The 25104-nt window shown below is 33.0% G+C and overlaps 1 protein-coding gene across 2 annotated transcripts in view; it reads right to left on the minus strand.

Moving 5' to 3' along the window:
- Positions 1-25104, minus strand: part of col11a1b (collagen, type XI, alpha 1b) — a 175342-nt gene that overhangs the window by 50337 nt on the left and 99901 nt on the right. The window contains exons 27-41 of one of the 2 annotated variants that reach the window (XM_073917530.1): positions 24856-24909; positions 24708-24752; positions 23144-23197; positions 22902-23009; positions 21272-21325; positions 16125-16178; positions 14413-14457; positions 12878-12931; positions 12747-12791; positions 12576-12629; positions 10724-10777; positions 8470-8523; positions 8266-8373; positions 8013-8102; positions 5085-5142 (exon numbers count right to left, since the gene is read on the minus strand). In XM_073917530.1, coding sequence (XP_073773631.1) covers positions 5085-5142; positions 8013-8102; positions 8266-8373; positions 8470-8523; positions 10724-10777; positions 12576-12629; positions 12747-12791; positions 12878-12931; positions 14413-14457; positions 16125-16178; positions 21272-21325; positions 22902-23009; positions 23144-23197; positions 24708-24752; positions 24856-24909 — 931 coding nt within the window. 2 annotated transcript variants of the gene reach the window in all.

Below are 25104 nucleotides of genomic sequence, written 5' to 3' on the forward strand. Positions count from 1 at the left end.
ATGTAATTTCATTTAAATAAGTATTTCTACCTTGGCCAGAGTGGTCACACATGTTAGAGTACTCTACTTTTATTCGTACCCTTAAATTTGTGCGCTCCAATAACTTGTACATAATAATAGCCCACATTACCCTAAAACCTAAATAAAAAATATTTTTGGGGTAATAATGACTTTATAAAATATGATTAGATAATTCTAAAATCGGGGTGACGCAGTGGCACAGTAGGTAGTGCTGTCGCTGGTTCGAACCTCGGCTCGGCTCAGTTGGCGTTTCTGTGTGGAGTTTGCATGTTCTTCCTGCGTTCGCGTGGGTTTCCTCCGGGTGCACTACCCTGTTAGGGTGCTACCTTAACCTGCCTAATTAACCTAATTAACCTAATTAAGCCTTTAAATGTTACTTTAAATTGTAAAGAAATATCTTAATAAATCTAGTAAATTATTATTTACTGTCATCATGGCAAAAATAAAATAAATCAGTTATTAGAAATGAGTTATAAAACTACTATGTTTAGAAATGTGTTGAAAAAACTTTTCTCTGTCATACAGAAATTAGGGAAAAAATAAGCAAATGGCTAATAATTCAAAGGGGCTAATAATTCTGACTTCAACTGTATAGTGCTACAATAATAATAATATTAATAATAATAATAATAATAATAATAATAATAATAATTATAATAATAATAATTTTTTTTTTTAACTTTGATTAAAAATCAGAGAGTGAGAAAGCAGCACTGATAGAGGCAGGCTGTTTCATAGCTTACTAAATCACAGTGTATTTGTAAGTCACCACTTTACACTCCCTATGAGATGAAAAAAAAAAAAAAACACCTGCTTAATAGTATTAAAATACATTTCATTTTGACATCACTACCGGGAAACAAACTAATTAACAAAATTGTCTCATTTTTTTTTATTAGTGGTTTATTGGTGTGCATGTAAACTGAAACAGAGGGCTATTTCAATGAAATGATTTCTGCGAGTTATGAGCGTACTGCATTTAAACGTTCTCATTGACACTATTATAAACTTCTGAGAAGAGTGACTCAGTTCGGGCACCTGCAGGAGGTCTGTTTAGGCAGAGATAAGATGACTGATTTGCGTGGGTGAGCCACTGACTCAAAATCCTCCTGATTTCACAGATTTTTTCTTGCTGGGGATATACAGAGAAGAGACAATGAAACCCTACACCAATCTTGCTCACAGTGAGAGGGGCTTCACATGGCGCACAGCTGAAGCTTTGATGGTTTCATACTGTACTGCACTGTGAGACGAGACAGACAGCAGTTACTTTAATGAGAGGATGTTATTGCTATGCAGAACACGCTCTTGAATTTATTCTACATTATATATGATTATAGAGTCTTCACCATGCAAGCCTTTCAGTAGTCAATAGTGGAACAGCAGGATTCTCTATATTGCTTTCAACAGCACAGACGTGTTGAATAGAAACTAACAGACACATTTACTTAATACATATATTCAATCCGCCATGTTTTCTTTTAAAGAAAGGATGAAAACCCTTTTAGGGCACGGACTGGAAATAACCGTTTTTCCGATCGGTAAACTAGCAAAAGTAGATTTAGATATTTGGACCTGCACAGTGCACTTCACACCGTCTGCTTAGATTGTTATAATAATTCCAGAGATCATTTTCACCTTTTATGAACTCAAAACAAAAACTAGTTTTTTTATTGTTAATTGCTAAATTAATATTAATATAAGTTTAACAAACATCTCATACTTTAAAAAAGTTTTTAAAATGCTATTTAATTTTTTTAATGTTATTTACAGTATTGACATATAACATTAATGCAATATGTTGTGTAATTTAATTTTCAAAATTAATTATTAGGGTTCATATTCAGGTTTTATAGTTTTATGTTGTAGAATATTGTTATATTATTTATCTTGAAATAAACATATACAGAAGAAGGGAAAATTAACAGAAATAAATAAATTTAAAAAAAAGATGCAGAAAAAAACTATATACATTTTAAATATAATAAACTAGGAAAAACTGTACAAAAGCACGCATATTCCTCTTAATTGGGTGCTCAGCCAAAAAACGCAAAAGGTGCAACTTAAACATTCAAAGGCAGCAACACCAAAGCTCCAAAAATACAAATATATTCAATTAAAAAGGCTGACACAAAGCATATAATGTTTGGAGCCACACGGCTCTTCATCAGACAGAAAAGTTACAAGCGTTGTGTCAGCGTTTTTAATTTAATAAATCTGTATTTTTGATGAATATTTAAATATAATAAACTGCACTCAATGAATCATTTATTAAGCATTAGCAAATAGTAAATGCATTAAGTATTAAAGCTACATTAATAGACGTTGGTAAGCAGTTTATAACTGCAGATACAGATGCTCTATTCTTGACTTACAGGCGCATTTATGATTTTCATACTTTAAAAAAAAAAGTAATTTGAGAAGCTAATGTTTTTTATAGATTATTGAGAATGTGCAAGTAAACGATTAATAAACAACTCAAATTAACATTTACAGTTCTTATTATTCAGGCATATATTAATGGTTAATTTGCATGTTAGTAAATGCTTTATTAACACAACTTCATCCAGTTTTGTGACCTAATCTAAAAGTGAGGACTATTTATACTTTATAAATCCCTTGTAAATGACAATTAAAGGCTCTGTTATATTCTTTACAGGAACAAAGGAAAATACATGCCTTTATTCATTTATATTCATTTGAAGATGCATAAATGAAACTGTGCTTCAAATTTAAAATAAATCTGCACTAAAATAAAATGACTGTGCATTTTAAACATCGCAAAATAACATTGAAATGTAGTAATACATTGTTAAATTAATGTTGTTATTTTATGCAGTTTTATGTTAAATTTTGACACTCCTGTTATTCAACAGTGGTTAAACTTTAAAGTAATTTTACTTTTTAGAAAAGATTGCAAAGATGTCTTGTTCATTTAACATTGAGCCTTTAATTGTCATTTAAAAGGAATTTATAAAGCATAAATACTCCTCACTTTAGGTCACAAAACTGGATGAGTTAAAAAAAAAAAAAAAGTGAGTTAATAAGCATTTATTAACAGAAACAACAATGACAATGAACCTTAAGGCTACTAGTGACTTTTAGTAAAGTATAAGCTACTACATAGCATATAACAGTTTGTTGTTTACATATGATATTGCAACAATTTGCATACATATTTTATGTCACTAGGAAACGACTGAGCCTTATTATGAGAGAGTGTCACTATCAATGTTGTTATAATTGTGATTTTTAATAGCATTATGATTTTTAAGATTTGTAAAGTCATACAGCTGCTTTCAGCACGTTCAGGCGCAATGTTTAATAGCAAGATTGACAGGTAAATATGCATTTAGATTTCAAAGAAAATATCTTCATATTATAAAGGAATTATAATTCTGATCCTATCAATGTCATGCCTTTAAATAATGCAGTCTAGTTGTGTTTTTAATGATGAATGAAGGGATTATAATGCATTGTTTTATTGTATATCTTCATCTACCAATAGCAGAGTATTTACAGCTAATGTATAGGATATTTTTGTCCATTTGCATCCCGTCCATTTGTGGCAGCTGGCGCATAGTTCCAAACTGCGGTCATACCTAAAAAAAAACACGCTCTTTCTCCTTTAGAGCAGCAGCGATACATGGTGCGGTGGTAATGGCCATATTAAACTATCATTTACTGTAACTATTACTTTATGCCTGATTAATGATGTTGATTTGAATAGTTTATTAATCATTTACAAACTTATTCTGAATTATCTTAAAAAAACCCAACTACTCTTAAATACCATTAATTTGCAAATAATCCAATACTTAATTTAGTCATGAAAAATTAATCAAAAACAAAGTATGAACATACAATAAATAAGCACATTTAAATGTGCTTATAAGTCAAGAATACAGCATTTGTATCTGCAGTTATAAACTGCTTACTGACGTCTATTAATGCAGTGTTAATGCTCAAACAATGAATTCACTATTTGCTAAGGCTTAATAAATGATTTATAGTGTGTAGTTATTATAAAGTGTTACCCTGATTTCTATCGTCTTTGCCATGATGACAGTACATAATATTTTACTAGTTATTTTGCAAGATACTAGTAATGATGTTAGAGTGCAACATAATGTATTAACTAGGTTAAAAAGGTTAATTAGACAAGTTAAGTTGATTAGGCAAGTCACTGAACAACAGTGCTTTATTCAGTTGAAAACAGAAATCATTAGGGGGCTATTAATATTGACCTTAATTTTTAATAAAAATAAATTATTTCAGCCAAACTAAATTCAAGAAGTATTTCTTCAGGAAAAATCAAGAAGACTTTCTATGGGAGTATAGGAAATACTGTGAACACTGTGTCCTTACTCTGTGAAACATCACTTGGAAAGTATTTGGAAAAGAATTAAAAATGTAAAAACATTCATTTCACGAGAGGGCTAATGATTTTCCCTCAACTATATTAAGTGTAAAAATGATAAAATAAAACAAAATCACTTTAAATTTATTTATATACCCAAAATACTATGTACCCTCGATAGTTTCTAAGAAAAATATAATTATTATATCATCAACAAAACCTTTATACATCTAAAATATTTATATTTTAATATAGATGCCATTAGTTTCACTTTCTTTTTCAATGTTACCTTTCAGTTGTAAAATTCTCAGTTTTACCTGATCTGCATTTACTATCACATGTAAATTATCATCATAATGTAAGCATGCTTCATTGAGCAGATACAGACATACAGTATCTCTAATAATCTTGACATGACTTCTGACTCTCTGAGCATATTTCATGTATGAGTCATAATCAGTTTCTATCTATGACGGACAGATTGATTAAGCCTGACTCATTGAGCGTGATCAGACTGCGTGGGCTCAGATCACACACACACACACACACACACACCAAACTGCACTCTCAGTGCCAACATTACTGGTCATTAAATCCACCACCTGCTGACTACTGCCACTCCAGGATTCGCCTGGTGTCACTTTACTAACAGTAGCAAAGCTTGCACACTGACTTTTGAGAGTTTCAATGGTAAAGTAGGTACTTACGCTAGGGCCTTGTGGACCCTGTGGACCCTCGCCTCCCTTCAGACCTGACAGACCCTGCAAAAAAAGTGACAGAAAGAGAATAATGAGAGCTGTAATGAGAGCTGCTGTCAAAGTGGCATCTGCATGTAGTTGTGCCAGCTGTTTGTACTCTATGCCTACTGGAAATACAGCCCAGAGTGTTTAGCAAACTGGCACTTTCCCAATTTACTACATCAGAATCCAAATGCTGGCAGCGCAGGTGTCATGTGACACCAATAATGCGTCATTTTCCTCCCCATCAAGTCATAATTTGAGTCATAAAAAAACATATGAGCCAACTGAAAGTCAACATAAAACAATGAGTGACTGTAAAATCAACAGTTGTTTATTGAGATCTTATTGGCTCGTGTTTTAAATGTGACTTTCAGCATCAACTCACAATAGAAACTAAAAACAAAACAGTAATTGATTATATTCGGTCCCACAGCCTAAATCTTGTTAATGTAGAAAAATGAGTAGAGACGCCCTTTTCACTTACATGTCCTTTGAGTAGCCTAATTGTTTGAACTGGAGCCCATGGGCTCCTGTCCAATAAGGGGCCCTGCTTTGACCCAGTTAAGTTTTATTTATATAGTTAAATGCCAGTCAGAAACTATTAGATGCCAGTTAACCTTCAACTGCAAGCTTTGGGCACAATTAATCATCGTAATATTGTATTTATCATTAATGTACATAGAAGATATATTGAATCATGCCTATTCATGTTTATTTCTGTCAACAGGGCTACCATGAAGGTGTTTAGATCAAATCATATTTGAAAACATTGATACATTCTCTTTATTTTTTATGCTACAATGCTTTGCAGAGACTGATCTTTATTTTTTTTACTAAATTATGTAATCTTTCTACTGGAAGTGTAACATACACTTTCTGTATCAGGATTCACTCTGATACACTATACCAATGTACAGTTTAAAGTTTATTAATACAAATAAATTCAGGGTTCCCACTTTAAGTCAAATATCAAATTCATTTTCACTGACTAAAAAGCTTAGGGCACTCAAAAAATGACAATTTATTTAAAAGGAGTTGAAACAACACAACTCATGAAAATTTTTTGGGACAACCTAATTGTTTTATGTTTGATCTACTTAAATTTGTAAGAATGATTAGGTTAACTTGATTGATTTGAGTTGGGACAACATGAAGGAATTGTTTGGAAGGACAAACAGGCTGCTTTTGTGCTTATATATATTAATAAAGTATTTTTTTTTTTAATATAATAAAACAATAATATGGTTTTAGCTTAAATATAATTTTGCACAACATTAGTAGCCATTATGGGAATGATTCTTAAAGATTTATATGTATTACTTATTGTTGGCTGTGAAGTGCTCCCTCTTCCGTATTTGATAGCTCAATAGTAGTTTTATATTTAGCTTTTCTGTGGTCTACTTTTAACACCTAGTCTTTGAAGTGCGTATTTTGAAGCAAAAGCTCATAAATTGTTTATTATGCTGACATGTTTGCCTTAGTTAACCTCTAGTGACGGCATTTGACTTAAGTGACTACCAGTTTGTTTAAGAAATAAAACGGAGCTGCATATAGCCTAACCATCCCAATAGTGGTCAAATCATCATGATATAAAAAATACGGTATAGAAAAATTACATTTTGATAAGTGACAAAGCAAACAAAAATCCCTGATATACTATGAGCAGGACAAAAAAATAAATAAATTAAATCGCTGACATTTAAAGTCTAGATTATACCTTTTTAAAATTCCATAATAATACAGAAATTTCATGATTTTTTGGTTGATATCGCAATAGTTACATCGCAAGATATGCAATGTTGAGTCTTAATTGTGTCTGAACATGATTTGTAGAGTCACTGCTAAGTTTAACCATAATACAGTAAGGGTTTATCATTTGCATGTTTTTTTAAGGCCTGGTATTGAGTCTTTCAAGAAAGTTTTGAACATTTACAAACAAAAAAATATATGATATTTGGAGGTGAAACAAAGATTTATTGTATTTAATTATTCATACAGAGTTTATATGATTTATGTCTAAACATCTTACTTTATTTTTGTTTTATTTCTAGTCCAAATATCTACAATTCAAAGCAAAAACAAGCTTATTTTACTTACACCAAAGGCAGATAATTTAGCTTGTTTTAAGGAAAAAATACTCATTTGGAGTTATTTCTTCTGAAGGTGAAATCAAAACTTTGAGATATTTGGACTATAAATTAGAAAAAAGTATTTTTTTTTTTTTACATCGTTATTATTATTCAATTTCTGTACCTGAATACTTTACGACCAGAAAACTTAAATAGTGCTAATCAAACCATCTTGTGAAACTGTATTTATATTACAATATCTATCACAAAAAATGAAATATCGTGATATCAGATTTTTTCAATATTGTGCATATATGTAAATTCAAAGATTTTGTTGAACAGATGTCATTTGACTTATGATAACCATTCAGTATCTTTTATGTTCTGCTGCTTTTACACCATTTACATAGTAAAAGCGCTATAGAAATAAAGGTGAACTGTAAAAATTATTTAATTTATGTATTCTGCTTTTTAAATAAAGTTTAGGTTTTCATATTGTTGAGCACATTTTACACTTTTTTTCCATGAAACTAATGTAAAACAAATGTATTTCTGTCTATAACTCTTCTGCATGTATTGCGTATTCTTCTCCTGGTGATATTGTGTACTGCAATGTCCTTTACTGGAAATTCTCAGCAGTGATTCGAATGCTTACTGAATGTCTTAATGGCCCTTAAATGTGCCAGTTAATCTCCATGAGGCTCAGTCTTACAGTGAGGACTGTACCCTCTCCTGAGGCCGCAGCATTTGCATGAACAGCAGGCGGTTAAGTAGCTAATGGCCATTTGGTGGGACACATGACATTAACTCATTTGTTCTTACCGCTGCGCCAGGAAGCCCCCTTTGTCCTGGAAACCCTTTCAATCCAGCAGGGCCAGGTTTCCCAGAAATTCCCTGAGGACCTGGATCACCCTTCAAGGAAAGACACGATGATATTAAGTTAACTTAAATCCACCTCCATATTAGCTGCATTATCAGCCACCTACACATAGTGAAATGGGAATGAACTTTATATGAATTCTTCTCTATCATTACCCTTGAGCAATCTGAAAAGATCATGCTTAGCAAATCGTACCTTTCCACCTTCTTTGCCAGCAGCTCCAGGAAGGCCTTGCTCTCCAGGGGGTCCTGGGGATCCAGGATGCCCTCTTTCTCCAACAGGACCAGTTTCTCCCGTAGAGCCCTTTCAATTCCAAATCAAACAGGGTTTTATTTCCAATTCTGACTAGCGTCAGAAGGTGTTTTATTAGGGCAATGTGTTGCTAATAAAACTGCTCACCTGTGGGCCAACAACACCTCCAGGTCCAGGAGGTCCAGTTTTGCCTTGGAAACCCTTTGTTGTGAATAAATCAAATACATATATTTTTTAGTTATCCAATGTCTGGAAATAATCTTGCAAATAAAAAAAAGACAAATTATACATTGGAAAGTTTTAGTAAAATAAAAAAATAGAGAATGTAAAAAATGTAGAAATCCAGCTTCTGAAATGACAGCAACACCTGCCCTTTTTCAATCAATCAATCAATCAATCAATCAATCAATCAATCAATCAATCAATCAATCAATCAATCAATCAATCAATCAATCAATCAATCAATCAATCAATCAATCAATCAATCAATCAATCAATCAATCAATCAATACATCAATCAATCAATCAATCAAATCCAATTAATCAATCCAATTAACCTATTCATTTATTTTATTGGTAACAATTCAGAATAGGCAACAATTCTCAACATTAACAACTGGCTTACTACCTGCCTATTAGTTATACATGAACTGTTTATTAGCACTTAAAGTATGCTTTTATTACACATCCCTAATCCTACCCAATACCTAAACCCAATTACAGGTTATAGTAGGTTACTGTATTGGTTTTTTCCCGAAGGTAGATTTGGTTTGCAGTCAAGAGTCTTCATTTCATAACAGTGCCACACAAAAAAAACTCACATAGTGACAACAACGAATGCACATAAAGACATACAAAACAGAAAATAAATAATTTTAAAAATAATAAAATAATGAATCTTCAAGTGTCAGTTGTTTAGTTCTACAGCTTGATACTAAAAATCTGCGACAGGAATGAAGAAGCTAAAACTCCTGAGTGTAGGGGATGAGCCATGTCACTTAAACCTGAATTTGTAATTCAATTTAGCTGCCTTGGGAGGTTGGCTCAAGCTATTCGTAAGTTCTTTTATAAATCGGAACGTAAAGTCCATACTAGAGGCTTAGTAACTACTAGCTAGTTTGTAACTAAATTTGTTCTTACTTTGGCTGCACCACATAATTTGACGGCAAACCGTAGTTAGTAGGTTGTAAGCTCTCTGTAAAGTCATGCGTAATCGCATTGAATGATGTTAAGTGCTTTAACATTCTGCAACTAATGCATCTAGATATAACTGTCCTATGAAGGTTAAATTAAAAATCACATTTTATAGTACATTAAATTACAGTCAGTCACTATTAGCAGACGACGCACACACCTGCATCATGAGCCGTGAACGCACGCAAAATACACATGAAGTTCTCAAAACATTAAACTTGAATTTTTTTATATCCTACATGTAAAAGAGAAAAGAGCAGGACCAGGGAGAAGAACGCAGTCATGAAGATATCCTCATTTTAATTAATGGATACAATTAACACAAAACTCTCCTTGAAAATGCAAGATTTGGGAGGAAAAAAAGGCTTTGAGTAAAGGGAGATCATTCTTTACTATGATGGCGAGCTCCTCATAATCTCGCTGTCGTCTTTTTTTACCGTTATACATGGGGGGGATTTTAGTGGGGAAACACTAAAATATTTAGTAGTGCGTAAATTGTTGTGTCCCTTTAAATCACAACTATGCTCCGTTTTACTTATGCACTACTGGTGCAACCGGCCCCTGGTGTACACAGCCTTCAGACTGGCTAGTGACACTCCAGTCAGCCTACTGGACCACTCTGATTTACTGTGTTTTTATTCTTTACAGAAAGGTTCTCAAACCATGACACCAAAGTGAAAGATAAAAACGAATTCAAGAAATGCATGGTAAAATAAAATCATCATGTGATTATCAATATGGAAACGATTCAACTTCCTCAAACAGAATAGTCACTGGTGACCCTTTTTGCTTCACAATTCCCCTCAAAGAAGAGTAATAATTCCTAACTAATAATAAGCAGCTAATTAGTAGTTTAGGGAGTTAAAATCTTATTTAATGGTTTGTTAACAGCAGCATTTGTACGTTAAAATAAAGTGTTTCCATTTTATTAATGTTTTGTGGCATCTATTACCCCAGTGAATGTCAAGTGCTCTATTTTAATTTTGAAAATCACAATTCAAGAGGCATTCGAGATGAAGTGAGTTTTTCTTTTCAGCGCTGCATTTCTTCTTGATTAGAAACAGAGAGACAAACCTGCCAAGAGCATTGTAGCTCCTTGACACTGCCGGCAGTTAAATGGTATTGCAGCACATAAAATCTGTCCACAACATTTGTTCCTCTACTCTCAAGAGACACAAAACACTTATGAAAAGCAAATGATGCTCACAGTCTCTCCTCGCTGTCCAGGGTGACCGGGCAGTCCGTCCTTTCCAGGAGGCCCCTGAGGGAATTGGAAAATTGAGAGTGATTCAGACACATTTGTGTAATTACTTGGTAACAAACTTGCAGACTTGTAAGTTAGACATGTACAGTGAACCGTGGAAGCCCGTTTTCATGACATAAGAGACATAAACAATGTAAATGTATGGTAAATCATAATCATGATGATATATACAAGCACATTTTCATAAAAAGTGAAACTGAAAGAATTACAAAATGAAATAAATCTAAAATCTAAATTATATCTAACAGTTAAAGTTATGATGATGACTTTTACTATTGTAATTGTGACCTTTCAAGTCAATGTACATTTTCATAATTGCAACTTTTATCTCATAATTAAATTTGATTTATTACCATAATGACTCTTTTAATCTCATAATTATAACTTTTATATCTCATAATGATTCTTTCACACTCATAACTTGATTCTTTTATGCCAAAATAATTGGGAAACATTCTAATTATGATTATGATGTCTAATAATTATGACCTTTAATGTTATAACATTGACGCTGTAGTAATTTCTGCTTTTACTTTTAATTTTTAAAACTTTTTACCATAGATATTAGTTTTGCTGCAACATTTACAAATGTTTACCTCATAATTTACCTTTTTTTAAAAACAAAACTATAAAATCTGTAAAATTAAAAACATATTTCTTAAAGTGTTATTATGGTATGCAATGTCGTAGCATTGACCTTTCCACTTTTATTTATTTTTATTTAACAGTATTTCATTTCATGCCAAAAATTGTCACATATAATATTGAAAATAAAATGATTTTGACTTATAATAGTATTTCTACTTCTGTTTCTTGATTTCTGTGTTATAATTATTAAATATTTCACTCTGTCAACTTTGTGTGTCTGTCACAATCACCAGCCATCCAGCTTGCAGCTTTTAGCACTAGTTCTACCAGGAAGACATAATGTCACGTCACTTATCACAATCAGTTCCAACCAATAGCCACGAGACTCAAGGATTATATATGCTGTCCTTTCATTTCAATCATTTGGTTGCAGATACTGGTGCGGACGCTCACACTATCCTCCCCACCACCACCACCAGGTTAGCCTTGTCCAGGGGGGTAAGCTCCGCTCCTGCCTTCATCCTCAGCAGCCATAGCTGAATCTACAAACTTTCTATTCAAGCTAGAAACAGGGCCTCCACCACAAAAATCCTATTTTTTGTAAAATGATACTTTTTGTCAAATGATACTCATCAAATAAATGTAATTTATAAAATATAATATTCATCTCCCTGGTCTTACTGGTAGAATTACAAATCTGCAACTGTAAGGAACTACAAATGCCACCATGCACTTCACTCACACACCTGGCTCAGATCCCGTTTGATTGCAAACACACACAGCTGAAGCAGTTTAGGATTAATCAGATGCCATCAGTGCTGAGCTTTGTTTCTATTTTAAAACATCATGGAAACGTTTTAATTGCCTTGTCTAGCCATGTTTTGACCCCTGGCTAGTTTTACCGTTTATATTGATTCTTTGCCGCCTGTACTGACCTTTCACTTGTTTTTGACTACGATCTTGGATAACCTTTATGCTCCTGTTTGCTACCTGTTTGACTGTTACCTGCCTGACAACTATTCCTAATAAACTGCATGTGGATCCTCACCTCTGTTGTTGTAGACCCTTATGTGACAGTGTCATAATTAGGATTTACCTAAACATGCCTCTTTTTTGTCTTATGTAACAGAAATGGGCTTTCACACTGTGAATCAACAAGTATAACATCTCAGAATAATAAGTAGATGAAACTAATGTAACCACATACAGGTGGGCCTTTTGGGCCAGTCAATCCAACAGGTCCTTGAGGTCCTTGGGGTCCCTAAAACATGAAGAAATACAAATTACTACAAGACGACGTAATAGAAAAATAATTGCCTGACCTGAAAAAGCCTTATAAAAACACTCGATCAGAAAAAATAACTCAACCATCACTTACTCTCTCTCCTGGGCCACCAGATGGTCCATCATTTCCTGATGTTCCCTAAACAGAAACACAGTCACAGGTGCTTGTTACGAGAAAGCTTTGACTAATTGAGTTAGTGAAAATGAGCACAGATGAAGCCTGACCTTAGCTCCGGGTTTTCCTGTTGGACCTCTGGCACCTCTTCCACCGCGGGGACCCTGAAAGCAAGAGTTATTAGCCATACGCTTGAGTATTACAAGCCAATTTGGACAAATCAGGGTTTTTCCTGCGTAGAGAATTATGAGGCAGCCGTTTACAGCAAATTGGGTGGCTTCAGAAATTTGGAAAGGCTGTCAAAAGTGCTGACAGGACTATAGTGATGCTTGAGCACCTGTCGTTTAGGCCTCTGACTTGGTAAGTGTAATTATTTGGCAAGATATTTCATAAATATTTTTGTTTTTTATTAAATATAGTCCATGTTGTCAGTTTTCAATTAAAGATGAGGTGCAGAAGGCAAATCATATTTTAAAAAATAATTATAAAATACACTTTTTTAATTTTATTTATTTTGGCCTTTTTTGGCTTTTATAAAGTGTTTCTTTACATTTCATGTGTGTCTTCTAATTGCAATCTATCATTTTGTGTGCGCAGAGTTCAATTACACTACATATTTTGAAAGGCTATTCTATCAAAATTACTTTATCATCCAATACTGAACCATTATTATATTTACTCTTTAGCGGCACTTTGAAGAAGCAGTTTAAGTCAGATAGAAAAATGGACTTCAAAGAGCATACTTCTGGTAAATACACAAATAGTGACATATGAAGAGTTCAGATGTAAAATCCTTAGAAAAAAAATTGCATTTTAGAAAAAAAGAATATTTAGAGAAAAGCTCTTCATTTCATTAAGTGAATAGTTCTGTAATGAAAGCAACTTTTTATAAGAATAATCTTTTAAATGTTTGTATTAAAACAGTAGATTGGAATAGAATCCGTAATTGCTATTACAGTAAATATAAAGTGATTGTAAGATTATTATTAGATTTCATAAAAGGGTTCAGTAAACAGGGATAATGTTCATTAAATCTTATCATAGACTTATTATAGAATCCGAAATTCTATAATAGAATCTGTCCTATGTTGTTTTACAATAGGTATTTTTAGATAATTAATCAAATTAGATAATTGGTAAAACATTTCTCACTGATATTTGAGTATTTTGTTCAACAACATACTGTAAACTGCATAACTTCCTCTCCAAAAGTTCTGATAGTATAATTTATTTAAAACATATGTTCAATCAAAAAAGCGAAGCAGCTACAAAATTAGTGTTTTCAATCTGGGTGTGTTAAATTAAAGTTGTAAAACAAAATGATTAAGTATCTTAAAGTCATGTTTGCCAGAAGTGCTATTTTTCCTAACAGGAAATCCCTTATTATAAAAGTCAAAGGAAGCCGATGGCATCTTTGATCATTCTTGCATCACTAGATTGTATGTAATTAAATGAAAGTTGAACAGATAAGCCTTTTTAATAAAATAGTGTTTAACTTAATATAATTATAATTTCCATCATGCATTAGATTATTAATCAGGTAATACATGTGCTTCTAGCTTAAGGCACGATTAGGATTGAATATTGAGTGAGAAAAAATCCTGCGGACCTATGAATTTCTACTTAAAAACTCAAACCAACATACCGTTGGACCTCTTTGTCCTCTTGGACCCGCTTTACCAGCAATACCCTGCAATAAAAACACAAACATCAATAACAATATAATCTTAACATGTGCATTCTATGACCTTCCATTTCTCCTAAATGTTATTTACTATTATTACTACAGAATTATAGGTAACACTTTAATTTTAGATGACATAGGTCATATGTTTACTATATGTTATATGTTTACTATAGTAATATAGTTTTGTAATTTAACTAGCTCGTCACACTGTGATTAGTTATTTAAATCGAGTAAACCAATTGATTTAAAAAAAACATGTTGATTTTACAATAAAAAAAAAAAATTGATAAAAAATGTATATATATATATATATATATGGCCAGTGCCAATATGGCTTTATATCGGCACTGGTAGGAGGTGTGCGTCGGCTGAGTGCCTTAGTGCTCCCACCAGTGCCGATATACAGCCATATCGGACTGCTACGAGTGTGATATTGTGTTTATACAACAGTTTGACGGGATAATTGTGTATATAAAAACAAAATCAAACACGGAACGTCTCAAAAACCCTTTTGTATGAGGAACTACTTTCTTCCGCGTTGGATTCAAATCATAAGCTGAGCAGCTGAGCAAGCATCTTTTAAACTTTAGATCAGTAGTGTCTCTGCTTTTTGCTGGCTGTATGTGGGCGGAGTAATACACAAAGGGTGAAGAGGCTGTACGGTTGCTGATATAGTGATATTACTTAAATATATCACGGCTATCAGCGAATCAGATTTGAGGACTAGACAGAACTGTTGTACATATATATATATATATATATATATATATATATATATATATATATATATATATATATATATATATATATATATATATATATATATATATATATATATATATATATTACTTTGCAAATTGTACGCACTTAAAAAAAAGTAAACTAATCACTTATTCCAATACACATTTATTATATTTGTTTGTTTTAATTTTATTTGTTTATTATTATATTTGTTTGTTTTGTTTTCTGTATCTAGCAAAATGACAATAACTAAAATAAATCTGCTCTTCCAGACTACAGTGTGTCTTTTAAATTCAATACAGGCTATAATTGTAGATTTTATAGACTTATTTAAGCACCAAATATGTAATTTTGTGATAATTGCAGTAATTATTTGAAAACGGACTTGCTAAAATAGTCTGACACTGTAAAAAGGATTAGTTGACTTTAAAAGGAGAACAATAAGCATAATTATAAAAATTCTACTTAACAGTTCCAAGTTACAATGGGTTTACTTACATTGTTTTTGTAAAGTCAAATTGTTGCTTTTAAGGCAGGGCATATAGTACCCCAATCCCAACCATATACTAAGTATACTGTAAAAAAATGCAGGGTACCACACAAATGAATTGTGTTGGAACAACAAGAAGGAATTAAGTTAACTTATTTGTTTTTACAAATTTAGGTGGATTGAAGTTTAAACAATTAGGTTGTCTCCAAAAAAAAAAAAAAAAAATCCAGAACTGTGTTTCAACTCACTTTACACTTTTATAAAAAAAATAGCAAACGTCATTTTTGGAGTGTACATGTAATTACTTAATAATACTCAGTAGTTAAATGAAGAGTTACACTCTAACAAGAGCATTTTAAAATAAAATTTAACAAAATTACGATTTAAACAACTTTATTCAGGCTGTAGATTGGTAAATGTGAGCTTAACGCATACATACCCGTCCTCCTTTCTCACCATTGGCTCCAGGGAAGCCGATGAAACCAGTAGAGCCCTGTAAATAGAGACAGATTATTAGTTACATTGAGTATAGCAGTTTTCCTCTAAACAGCGTAAGTGACACTCTTACTTCACTTTGAAATGATCCATTATGCTCCCCCACCTGCCAAAAAAACCTTTGGTCTTTCAATAAAAGTGAAGCTGTGTTGACAGACAGCGAGTGTGTCCTTGAAGAATAATTCAACAACTTTACTGCTAATGCTAACCTTGTGTGAGTGATACTACGGAGAGGGCGAGCTTTTTGGAGTCGATAAACATGAGTGGTGTACGCTTGTTAGCACAAGGACAGGAGATGAAATTGAAGGTTCACTTATTTTGGCAGGCAAAGAAGGGGAAGCGGTCCATGCACAATGGATACGCATCAGTAATTTACTCGCCGGGATGGTCTCCTGCACAAGATAATGAAGCAAATCAAACAGACAACTGCAAATACATGAGGACTGAGGGAAACGGAGGGATCTGAGTCCAGCAGACCGACAACGATTTCCCAAAGTAAAAAGTGCTAAATGCTATATTTAAAGGCACATTAGGTGATTTACTTTAGAAACGCGAAACTAATGAAGATTGTATTGTTGTATGAATGAGTTATATGCACGGAAGTGTTGTTTGGCCACTGAAATCTTCCAGCGAAAGATTGATGTGATTATATTCAGTTTCATTAGGGACCTTTTACAGCATGGATAATGTAGATTTTTATTTAGTTTAACAACAAAACATCAGTAAATAGCGCTATTCCGCTTAGCCTGCTTTACTGAGCTGAAGTTGATTTTATATTCTCATCACATTGGTTCATTTTTGAACAGACAACCTGTGATGTGCTACCTATATTGTTTACCATGCTACTCTTAATATTCGGTCTGAAATAGCGTGTAAGTATGGCTTAATAAAATGTGTAATTCCTGCACCTCGCCAGCCAATCACTAAGCATACAGTAGTCACTTCAGGACAAATCGCGTGAGAGAGTGAGACCAGTGATCCTTGTATGCATGAAACGTACATTATGACAAGCTTTGCTTGCTACACAACTGAAAACATGCTAGTTATAATAGTCTCTAGTTCAGAATTGTAGTATTATAAAGTACTACAAAGTTTTCTAACTGGCTAACAACATGATCTAGTTAGTTATCTGCTATCATCTTTAAGTTGCGCGTTCATGATTTCAAGAGGTGTGGCTTTGGATGGCAGGAGAGGGAGATATGTTTCAAAGATATTACGCTAATGCTAACACAGGCAGATCACCTAATGCACCTTTAAATGCTTAAAATTAAATACAAATCAATTAAAATAAGGTGGTTTATTCTGCTGCGGAAAATAAAATATTATAATTATTTTATAGCTTTTTCCAGTTGCAAATCTTACTAAATAAAAAAAATAAACACAATATTACAATTTAAATCCACAAAATATGGATATATATGTTTGACTTGCTGAACATTTGATGTTATAGTATGATTGATATTAGCTGTTTTTAAATGACAATCTAGTGTAAGTGATTGCTAGAAGAGAGCAAAAGGACTAGCTAAATGTTAAAAATAAAGAAGATAAAAACAATTAAATATCTAATATTAACAAATAACTATAAATGTTCTACTTTTTCTTTGAATCGCAATGTTTCTTGCAATTGCAGGTTTGTAATGACAATTCCAACTTATTAATTCATTCATTTTCTTTTCAGCTAAGTCCCTTTATTAATCTGGAGTCACCACCGTCGAATGAACCACCAACTTATCCAGCATGTGCTTTACGTAGAAGATGCCCTTCCAGCAGCAACCCATCAATGGGAAACATCACCCATTCACAAACAGACACTATGGACAATTTAGCTTACCCAATTCCCCAATAGCACGTCTTTGGATTGTGGGGGAAATCAGAGCACCCGGAGGAAACCCACGCAAACACGGGAAGAACATGCAACATGCAGATATGCCAACTGACACAGCCGAGGCTTGGACAAGCAACTGTCTTGCTGTGAGGCGACTGTGCTACACTGTGCCACCGTGCAGCCTAATTCCAACTTTTTTTCTCTGATATCTGAGCTGATCGGTAACCAGTAACAGTTTATAATTTGAAATTGTTAGATACAAAAGTAAAATTATGAAAATATGTTTTTGAATTGTGAAATAAATTCCAAGAATGGTGAGATAAGAAGTTGCAAGTAGGTTATGTTATGTTTGTTTTCCTATTTTTTAGGTCTGTGGCGTGAACAAGCTTTTCAAGCTTTTTTTCCAGGAAGAAAAATGAATGAATGAATGAATGAATGAATGAATGAATGAATGAATGAATAAATGCATGAATGAATGCATGAATGAATGAATGAATGCATGCATGAATGAATGAATGATGAACGAATGAACAAACAAACAAATGAACAAACAAACAAATGAACAAACCATCAAACTAATGAAAGAATGAACAAAAAAATTAAATAACTTTTTTAAACTTTGTTCCACTTCTATAACTCCTTACATTCTCTACAGAAAAAAAAAAATAAAATAAAATAAAAAAACAGAAAACTGGATACCCAGAGCTAAATAGCTGACAAAGCAGGCTGCAGACAAGTTCAATTTCACTCCACACTGCTTGCAATTCAAACACAACACAGGATACATTTAATCAAAAACAAAACTCATTGAATAAACACCAGAAAGGCTGTATGGGTGAACCAGCTGAATGCTGAATCAAATGATGCTTTTGATGATGTCAGCAGGCTGAACTGACTGAATAAACAGACTAACATCACAGCACAACCTGTGTTCACAGACCTGCACTCGCAGCATGCCGGGTGGCCTGAAGATAAAGCAGTTCACGTCATGGAGAATGAGCTGATCCTATTAACTCTGTTAGCACAGACTATCAGAGAACAGCAGGCCTCCCGTGTGTCAAGAAATATAAATAAAGTCGCACTTGCGATGTTAAAAAGAAATGAAAATTTTATACTTTCATTAAAGGTTAACGTCTAGTAGTTGGACTGCTTTCATGTGAAAACTGAAATAAATTTATGTATTAATGCCATCATTCTTTTCAATTTTGCACTGCTTTCAACCAACAGCGATTCGATTCAAAGCTTATGTATCACTTTTCTGATCCGGGACATCAAAACCACTCATAAAGGTTTTTTTGTTTGTTTTTAATAACTGAGACTTATACATTATATTAAAAGCCAGATAAATAAGTTAAACAACATTTAGCCGAAATACAACAATTTGAATATCTGAAATCTGAGAATAATCGTAAAACAAATTCTAAATATCATGCATTCATTCATTCATTTTCTTGTTGGCTTAGTCCCTTAAATAATCCGAGGTCGCCACAGCGGAATGAACCGCCAATTTTTCCAGGGCATTTTTACACAACGGATGCCCTACCAGCTGCAACCCATTTCTGGGAAACACACACACACACACACACACACACACACACACACACACACACACACACACACACACACACACACACACACACACACACAGCACTACCTACTGTGCCACTGCGTCGCCCAAATTCTAAATATTTACTTTAAAATGGTCCAAATTAAGCACACATTACTAATCAGTAATTTTTACAGTAGGAAGTTTACAACATATGTTCATGGAACATGGTCTTTACACAATATAACAATTTATACTTTTATTATAATGACCCATTTAAAGTAGTTTTGGCTATTGTGGTCCAGGGTCATATTTCTGTTTCACCCAGTGGTTATTGTAAAATTTGTTGTCAAAATTCAGACTTTTTGTGTGTACCTTTTATATGAATATAATGTACTTATTTATTTATTTTTGTCTCTGATTTAAAAAATTTAGCTATTTACACAAATCACATGTGTAGAAAGTTTTTTCTAGATTGTCTGTGTTGTTATTTTTTACTAAACATATTGCTACATACAGAGACAGATTGCAAATATTCAATGGTACATTGCAAAAAAAAAATTAAAAAGTCTACAAGAGTAAAAAAAAAAAAAAAAATTGATTAATTTTGAGCTTTTGTCAGCTAATTTCATCTTTTGGATGTAAAATCATTTTTAGGGTGGGATCAAAATAGGTGACTTAGTGATATCTGCCTCTCCAGTGATTTTGTGTCGGTTTCCTATTATTATTCATAGTTTTTTCATCATATAAGACCCTGCTTCTTAATTATTAATGAGAGCACATGCTTTCCGAAGACAAAACTGTTGGTTAGCAGCAAGCATTTTTCTCAGGAGAGCTGTACTAGAACTGAAGAATGGCAGGCTTCGTCTTTTATCAAGTGCGCTTGTTACCATTCAGACACATCGCCTGTCCGTGCTGCTGTGTTCGCCTACGTTTAAAATCCTCCAGATTACCGGCAGGGCTAATGGTTGAAATAGATAGGGCAAGAGACCTGCTGCACTGCTACCCACTGTGTCTGCATTCAGACCCAGGGATTCAGGAGGAGTGAAGTCCTCCTCATTATAGTGTTTATATAAACATGATTATCTTTTTAATGATATAACAAATTGTGTAAATGAAATAATGAATAACAAATGTAGCAGGGCATTGAATTACTTACTGTTTATTTTTTTTGCATTTTAACTTTGTAACCTATAAAATTGTGGCTCTCCTCACGATTTGTGTCCGATTTTGTGAGCCAACTGACAGTTGTTTGCTCCGCTTCCTTCTTTCCCCCCTGCTCTGCTGGCCACGCCCACTCCTCCCTCTACTCAGAGCGCTCTATGACCACCATGAAGCATTTTTTGAAACAATTCTGAAGTAGACTTGAACTGAAAAGGTTTCATAGACCTTTAAGTTGCCATCTGGAGAAATTATAATCTCTCAGTGGCTGTCCAAAGAGAGCTCTGAATAAAACTGTATTATTTATCTTATGCAGTTATAGTTCATGGTAATTGTAGCTGTAATGCACTCGCTGCATAGAACATGGTGTGCAAATACTGTATACTTCAGTTGTGTAACATTTCTGTACTTTACTATAATGCCCTATAGTTGTAGAAAACATAAGTGTAATGGGTATTTTGTTTGTATTATTATAGTTAATAACTCAAAAAAAAAACGTGACACATTAATTCAAGTACTTCACTGTAGTATGCATAGGAGAAGGCTTGTGAGCACTCACCTTTGGTCCTTGCCTTCCAGGATAGCCAGGCAAACCTGGAACACCAAGTTTTCCCTAAAAAGAGAGATAAGAACAAACTATACATCAGCACGTTTTCACTTGAAACAATCACCAGGCCCTATAGAGTAACGATAAAGTATTTGACTACCTTGCACAAACTGCAAAAGCACATGGGGGCAGTAATGGACAATTTGGCTGCCCTTTAAAACTGGCGTTCAGAAACATTTTATGAGTTACGAGTTCATACAGTGTCATTTTGGGATTTAATTCACACATATATTAATAATCCAAGGCAGATACTTAACTCCACCAGAAACCTAAAGTTGACTTTTCCATGGCAGGTCTTTTTAAATAGCTTTGCCATTATATGTGACCCTGGAGCACAAAACCAGTCTTGCGCTGCAGTCTTGTCGTACATTGTATAAGTCAAAAATATTGATTTTCCTTTTAAGCCCAAAATCATTAGAATATGAAGTAAAACTCATAAATCATAAAGACATTTTGTAAATTTACTTCTACAAATGTAAAGAAACAACATTTTTCATAGTGAAATTAATTACTTGGGAATTAAAGCTATTGTTAGATACATTTCCTGTTAATTCAAGATGTACTGAATTATTAGCCCCCCTGAATTATTAGACCCCTTGTTTATTTTTTCCCCAATTTCTGTTTAAAAGAGAGAAGATTTTTTCCAAAACATTTTTAAATGTAATAGTTGAATAACTCGTTTCTAATAACTCACTTCTTTTATCTTTGCCATGATGACAAATATCAAAGATATTTTTCAAACCACTTCTATACAGCTTAAAGTGACATTTAAAAGCTTAACTGGGTTAATTAGGTTAACTAGGCAGGTTAGGGTAATTAGGCAAGTTATTATTTAATGATGGCTTGTTCTGTAGACTATTAAAAAATTAGCTTAAAGTTATTATTTTTGTCCTTAAAATGGTGTTTAAAAAATTAATAACTGCTTTTATTCTAGCCGAAATAAAACAAATAAGACTTTTTCCAGAAGAAAAAATATTATCAGACATACTGTAAAAATGTCCTTGCCCTGTTAAACATCATTTGGGAAATATTCAAAAAAGAAAAATCAAAGGGGGGCTAATAATTCTGACTTCAACTGTATGTGATTTTTTCTTCAGTAGAAGATAAATTTTTCTTTTCTTTTCTATTCAGCCAAATTAATAGTCAATGCTCCTGATGATACTTGTCTTGTGAAGTCAACAACATCATTAACTTTAATCCCCAGCAAACAAATCTCTGTGCATGTGCAACTGTAGCCTGATTGTAGTCCTGTCGCTTTTGATGACGAAAGTGTAAGGGCTTGTGAATGTGACACAATTACCAATATCTATCAACAAACTGCCTCACCTGACCTCCTGTCCAATTGTGCATTCATGCTTTCATCAATACGACTATAATCAATAAAAATATTATTCAAATAGTTGTATCTCAATCTCAACCAAATATTGACAAAGTCTTGACAAAGTCTACATCACTGGAAAGCTTATTTGTTCAAAGTTTAGATAATGCATAAATGTACACTTATGACTAGTTTTATGGTCTAGGGTCACATATTTTTTACATTATTTATGAACTTTCAGAACATTCTAAGTTTTAAACTGACCTTCTCTCCTGCTGTGCCCATTGGACCGGCCTCTCCGCTTGGACCTGATTTACCCTTTGGCCCCTCAGGTCCATCTTCTCCTCTGGGACCGATCACACCGACTTCTCCCTGAACAACAAAAATGTTTTAACATTAAACAGGTCATAGAAAAAGCTAAATTATCTTGGACAAATGATTAATCAGTGACTATGAGTGCAATTAAATGCAGCAAAACTGAATTCTGGGAAGTGTTTGGTGTTTACCTTGTCACCCTTGAGGCCCATGTCTCCCTTGAACCCAGGGAAACCATCTTCACCCTGAAATCAGTCAAACTCAGATCATTTATTTGGGTAAAATGTAAAATTATCACAGTAAAAAATAAATAAATAAATTAACAATACTACTTAATTGTTTAAATTAACTTAGTCTTAATCATACAAGTCTTTTCAAAATCTTAATCTCAAACTCTAACCTTGATACAGTAATATACATTTTTAAAGTTTTAGATATATATATAAATATAAAAAAAAAAAGTTTAGTAAAGATATAAAATTTCTGACATTTAGAATAAAAAGAAAATAACACACGTTGTTACAATAACATTCTTCTAATTACAATAAAATAATTTATACTCTTAGGCTATTTTTCATAAAATACACAAAAAATAATAAAACTTTACATATAAAATTGTCAAAAAATAATAAAATGACACATTAAAATAAAAACAACTTATCAATGCCACCTAAATAAATTACAATAAAAAAACTAAATAATAAACAAACAAATTAATTTATTAGTTTACAACAATTCTATAGATTATAAAGTAGCATAGCTTCAAAATAATAACAAATTATTTATAATTATGTATTTATTTTATTTTATATGTATTATTTTATTTATATACATTACCCGTCAAAAGTTTGGGTCAGTTTTTCCCTTTTTTGTTTTAAAGAACATTATTCTGTACATCAAGGCAGTATTTATTAAAATTGTTAAACGTTTATTAAAATTTTAAATAACTGCATTCGTATTGAATGTAGTTTCAAAATAAATTATTACTCCAGTCATTATTGCTTTCATTATTATTACCATTAATAATAATAATAAATATAATAATAATTACTATTATTATATCAGTACTAAAAATTAATACATTTTACTACATATTAGTTATCATCATCATCAACAACACCAACAACAAAACCAATAGTTGCTGTTGTTATTAATACACAGATAATATTGTTAGATGTTTATGCTGGAAAACAAAATGCAGCATTTTAAAAAGTAATAATTTCAAGTAATCCTAAATACATTAGAACATAATGGCTAAATACTGGCATCTAGTGGCTAAAGAATAAACTGCCAGTTCACATTTGCTCAGTCTGAGAAAAAAAAAAAAAAATCATCTTAAGATCAGTGAAACAATTAACCACACAATCTACATATACAATTGAGCATGTTTTAAATATTGGCCTATTTCATAATAATTGACAGCTCTTTTTTAAACAAAGACAATATAACTAAACTATTAGCCTCATCTCCTGTGTAAATGAAACACTGACACTTGGTGGCCACTGGGGAGTATACAGCCTCATCATTAGACAATTTTGTAAATATATAAAACAATAACGTGCAAATGATTCAAAATAATTAAATATAAATCATAAATTCTTCTTATAAATCTCCATAGCCCCACACCACAAACTCTCAGAAAAGATGGATTCCATTTTCACAGCAAACAGTTGCAGAAATGGCCTTTGAGTTTCAGCAGTTATTCTGTCATCTGTTCACCACTAATGGAAACACAGGATAGCATAATTAGCTCACCTTCTCGCCTTTGCCTCCTTTCAGACCTCGGACGCCTTCAGCACCCTAAATGAACAGAGCAGTGTATAAAGCTTCTAACTGACAGAATAAGAGCATGTAACGCAGCTAATAAACAGGCAGTGAGACGAAGGGGATCAGAGCTGTTTACCTTCACACCTCTAGGCCCGGGATAACCAATGGACCCCTGGGGACCCGGCTGGCCCTGCAGGATAACAGAGCAAACATAATAAGACTCAATCAATCAGCAATAATAGAGCGGAATTAGGTTTTAAATGTCCACTCAAGTGTCTTGACATGCAGAGTTTTTGTCTGATGTGTAGCATCATTTCAACTGATATGAAGACAGGGCGGGACATATTGAATAACTCCTCCTCTTCAAAAGAATAGCCAATAGACT

Source organism: Danio rerio, chromosome 2 (assembly GCF_049306965.1).
Source record: "Danio rerio strain Tuebingen ecotype United States chromosome 2, GRCz12tu, whole genome shotgun sequence".
In the NCBI taxonomy this organism is placed as follows: domain Eukaryota; kingdom Metazoa; phylum Chordata; class Actinopteri; order Cypriniformes; family Danionidae; genus Danio; species Danio rerio.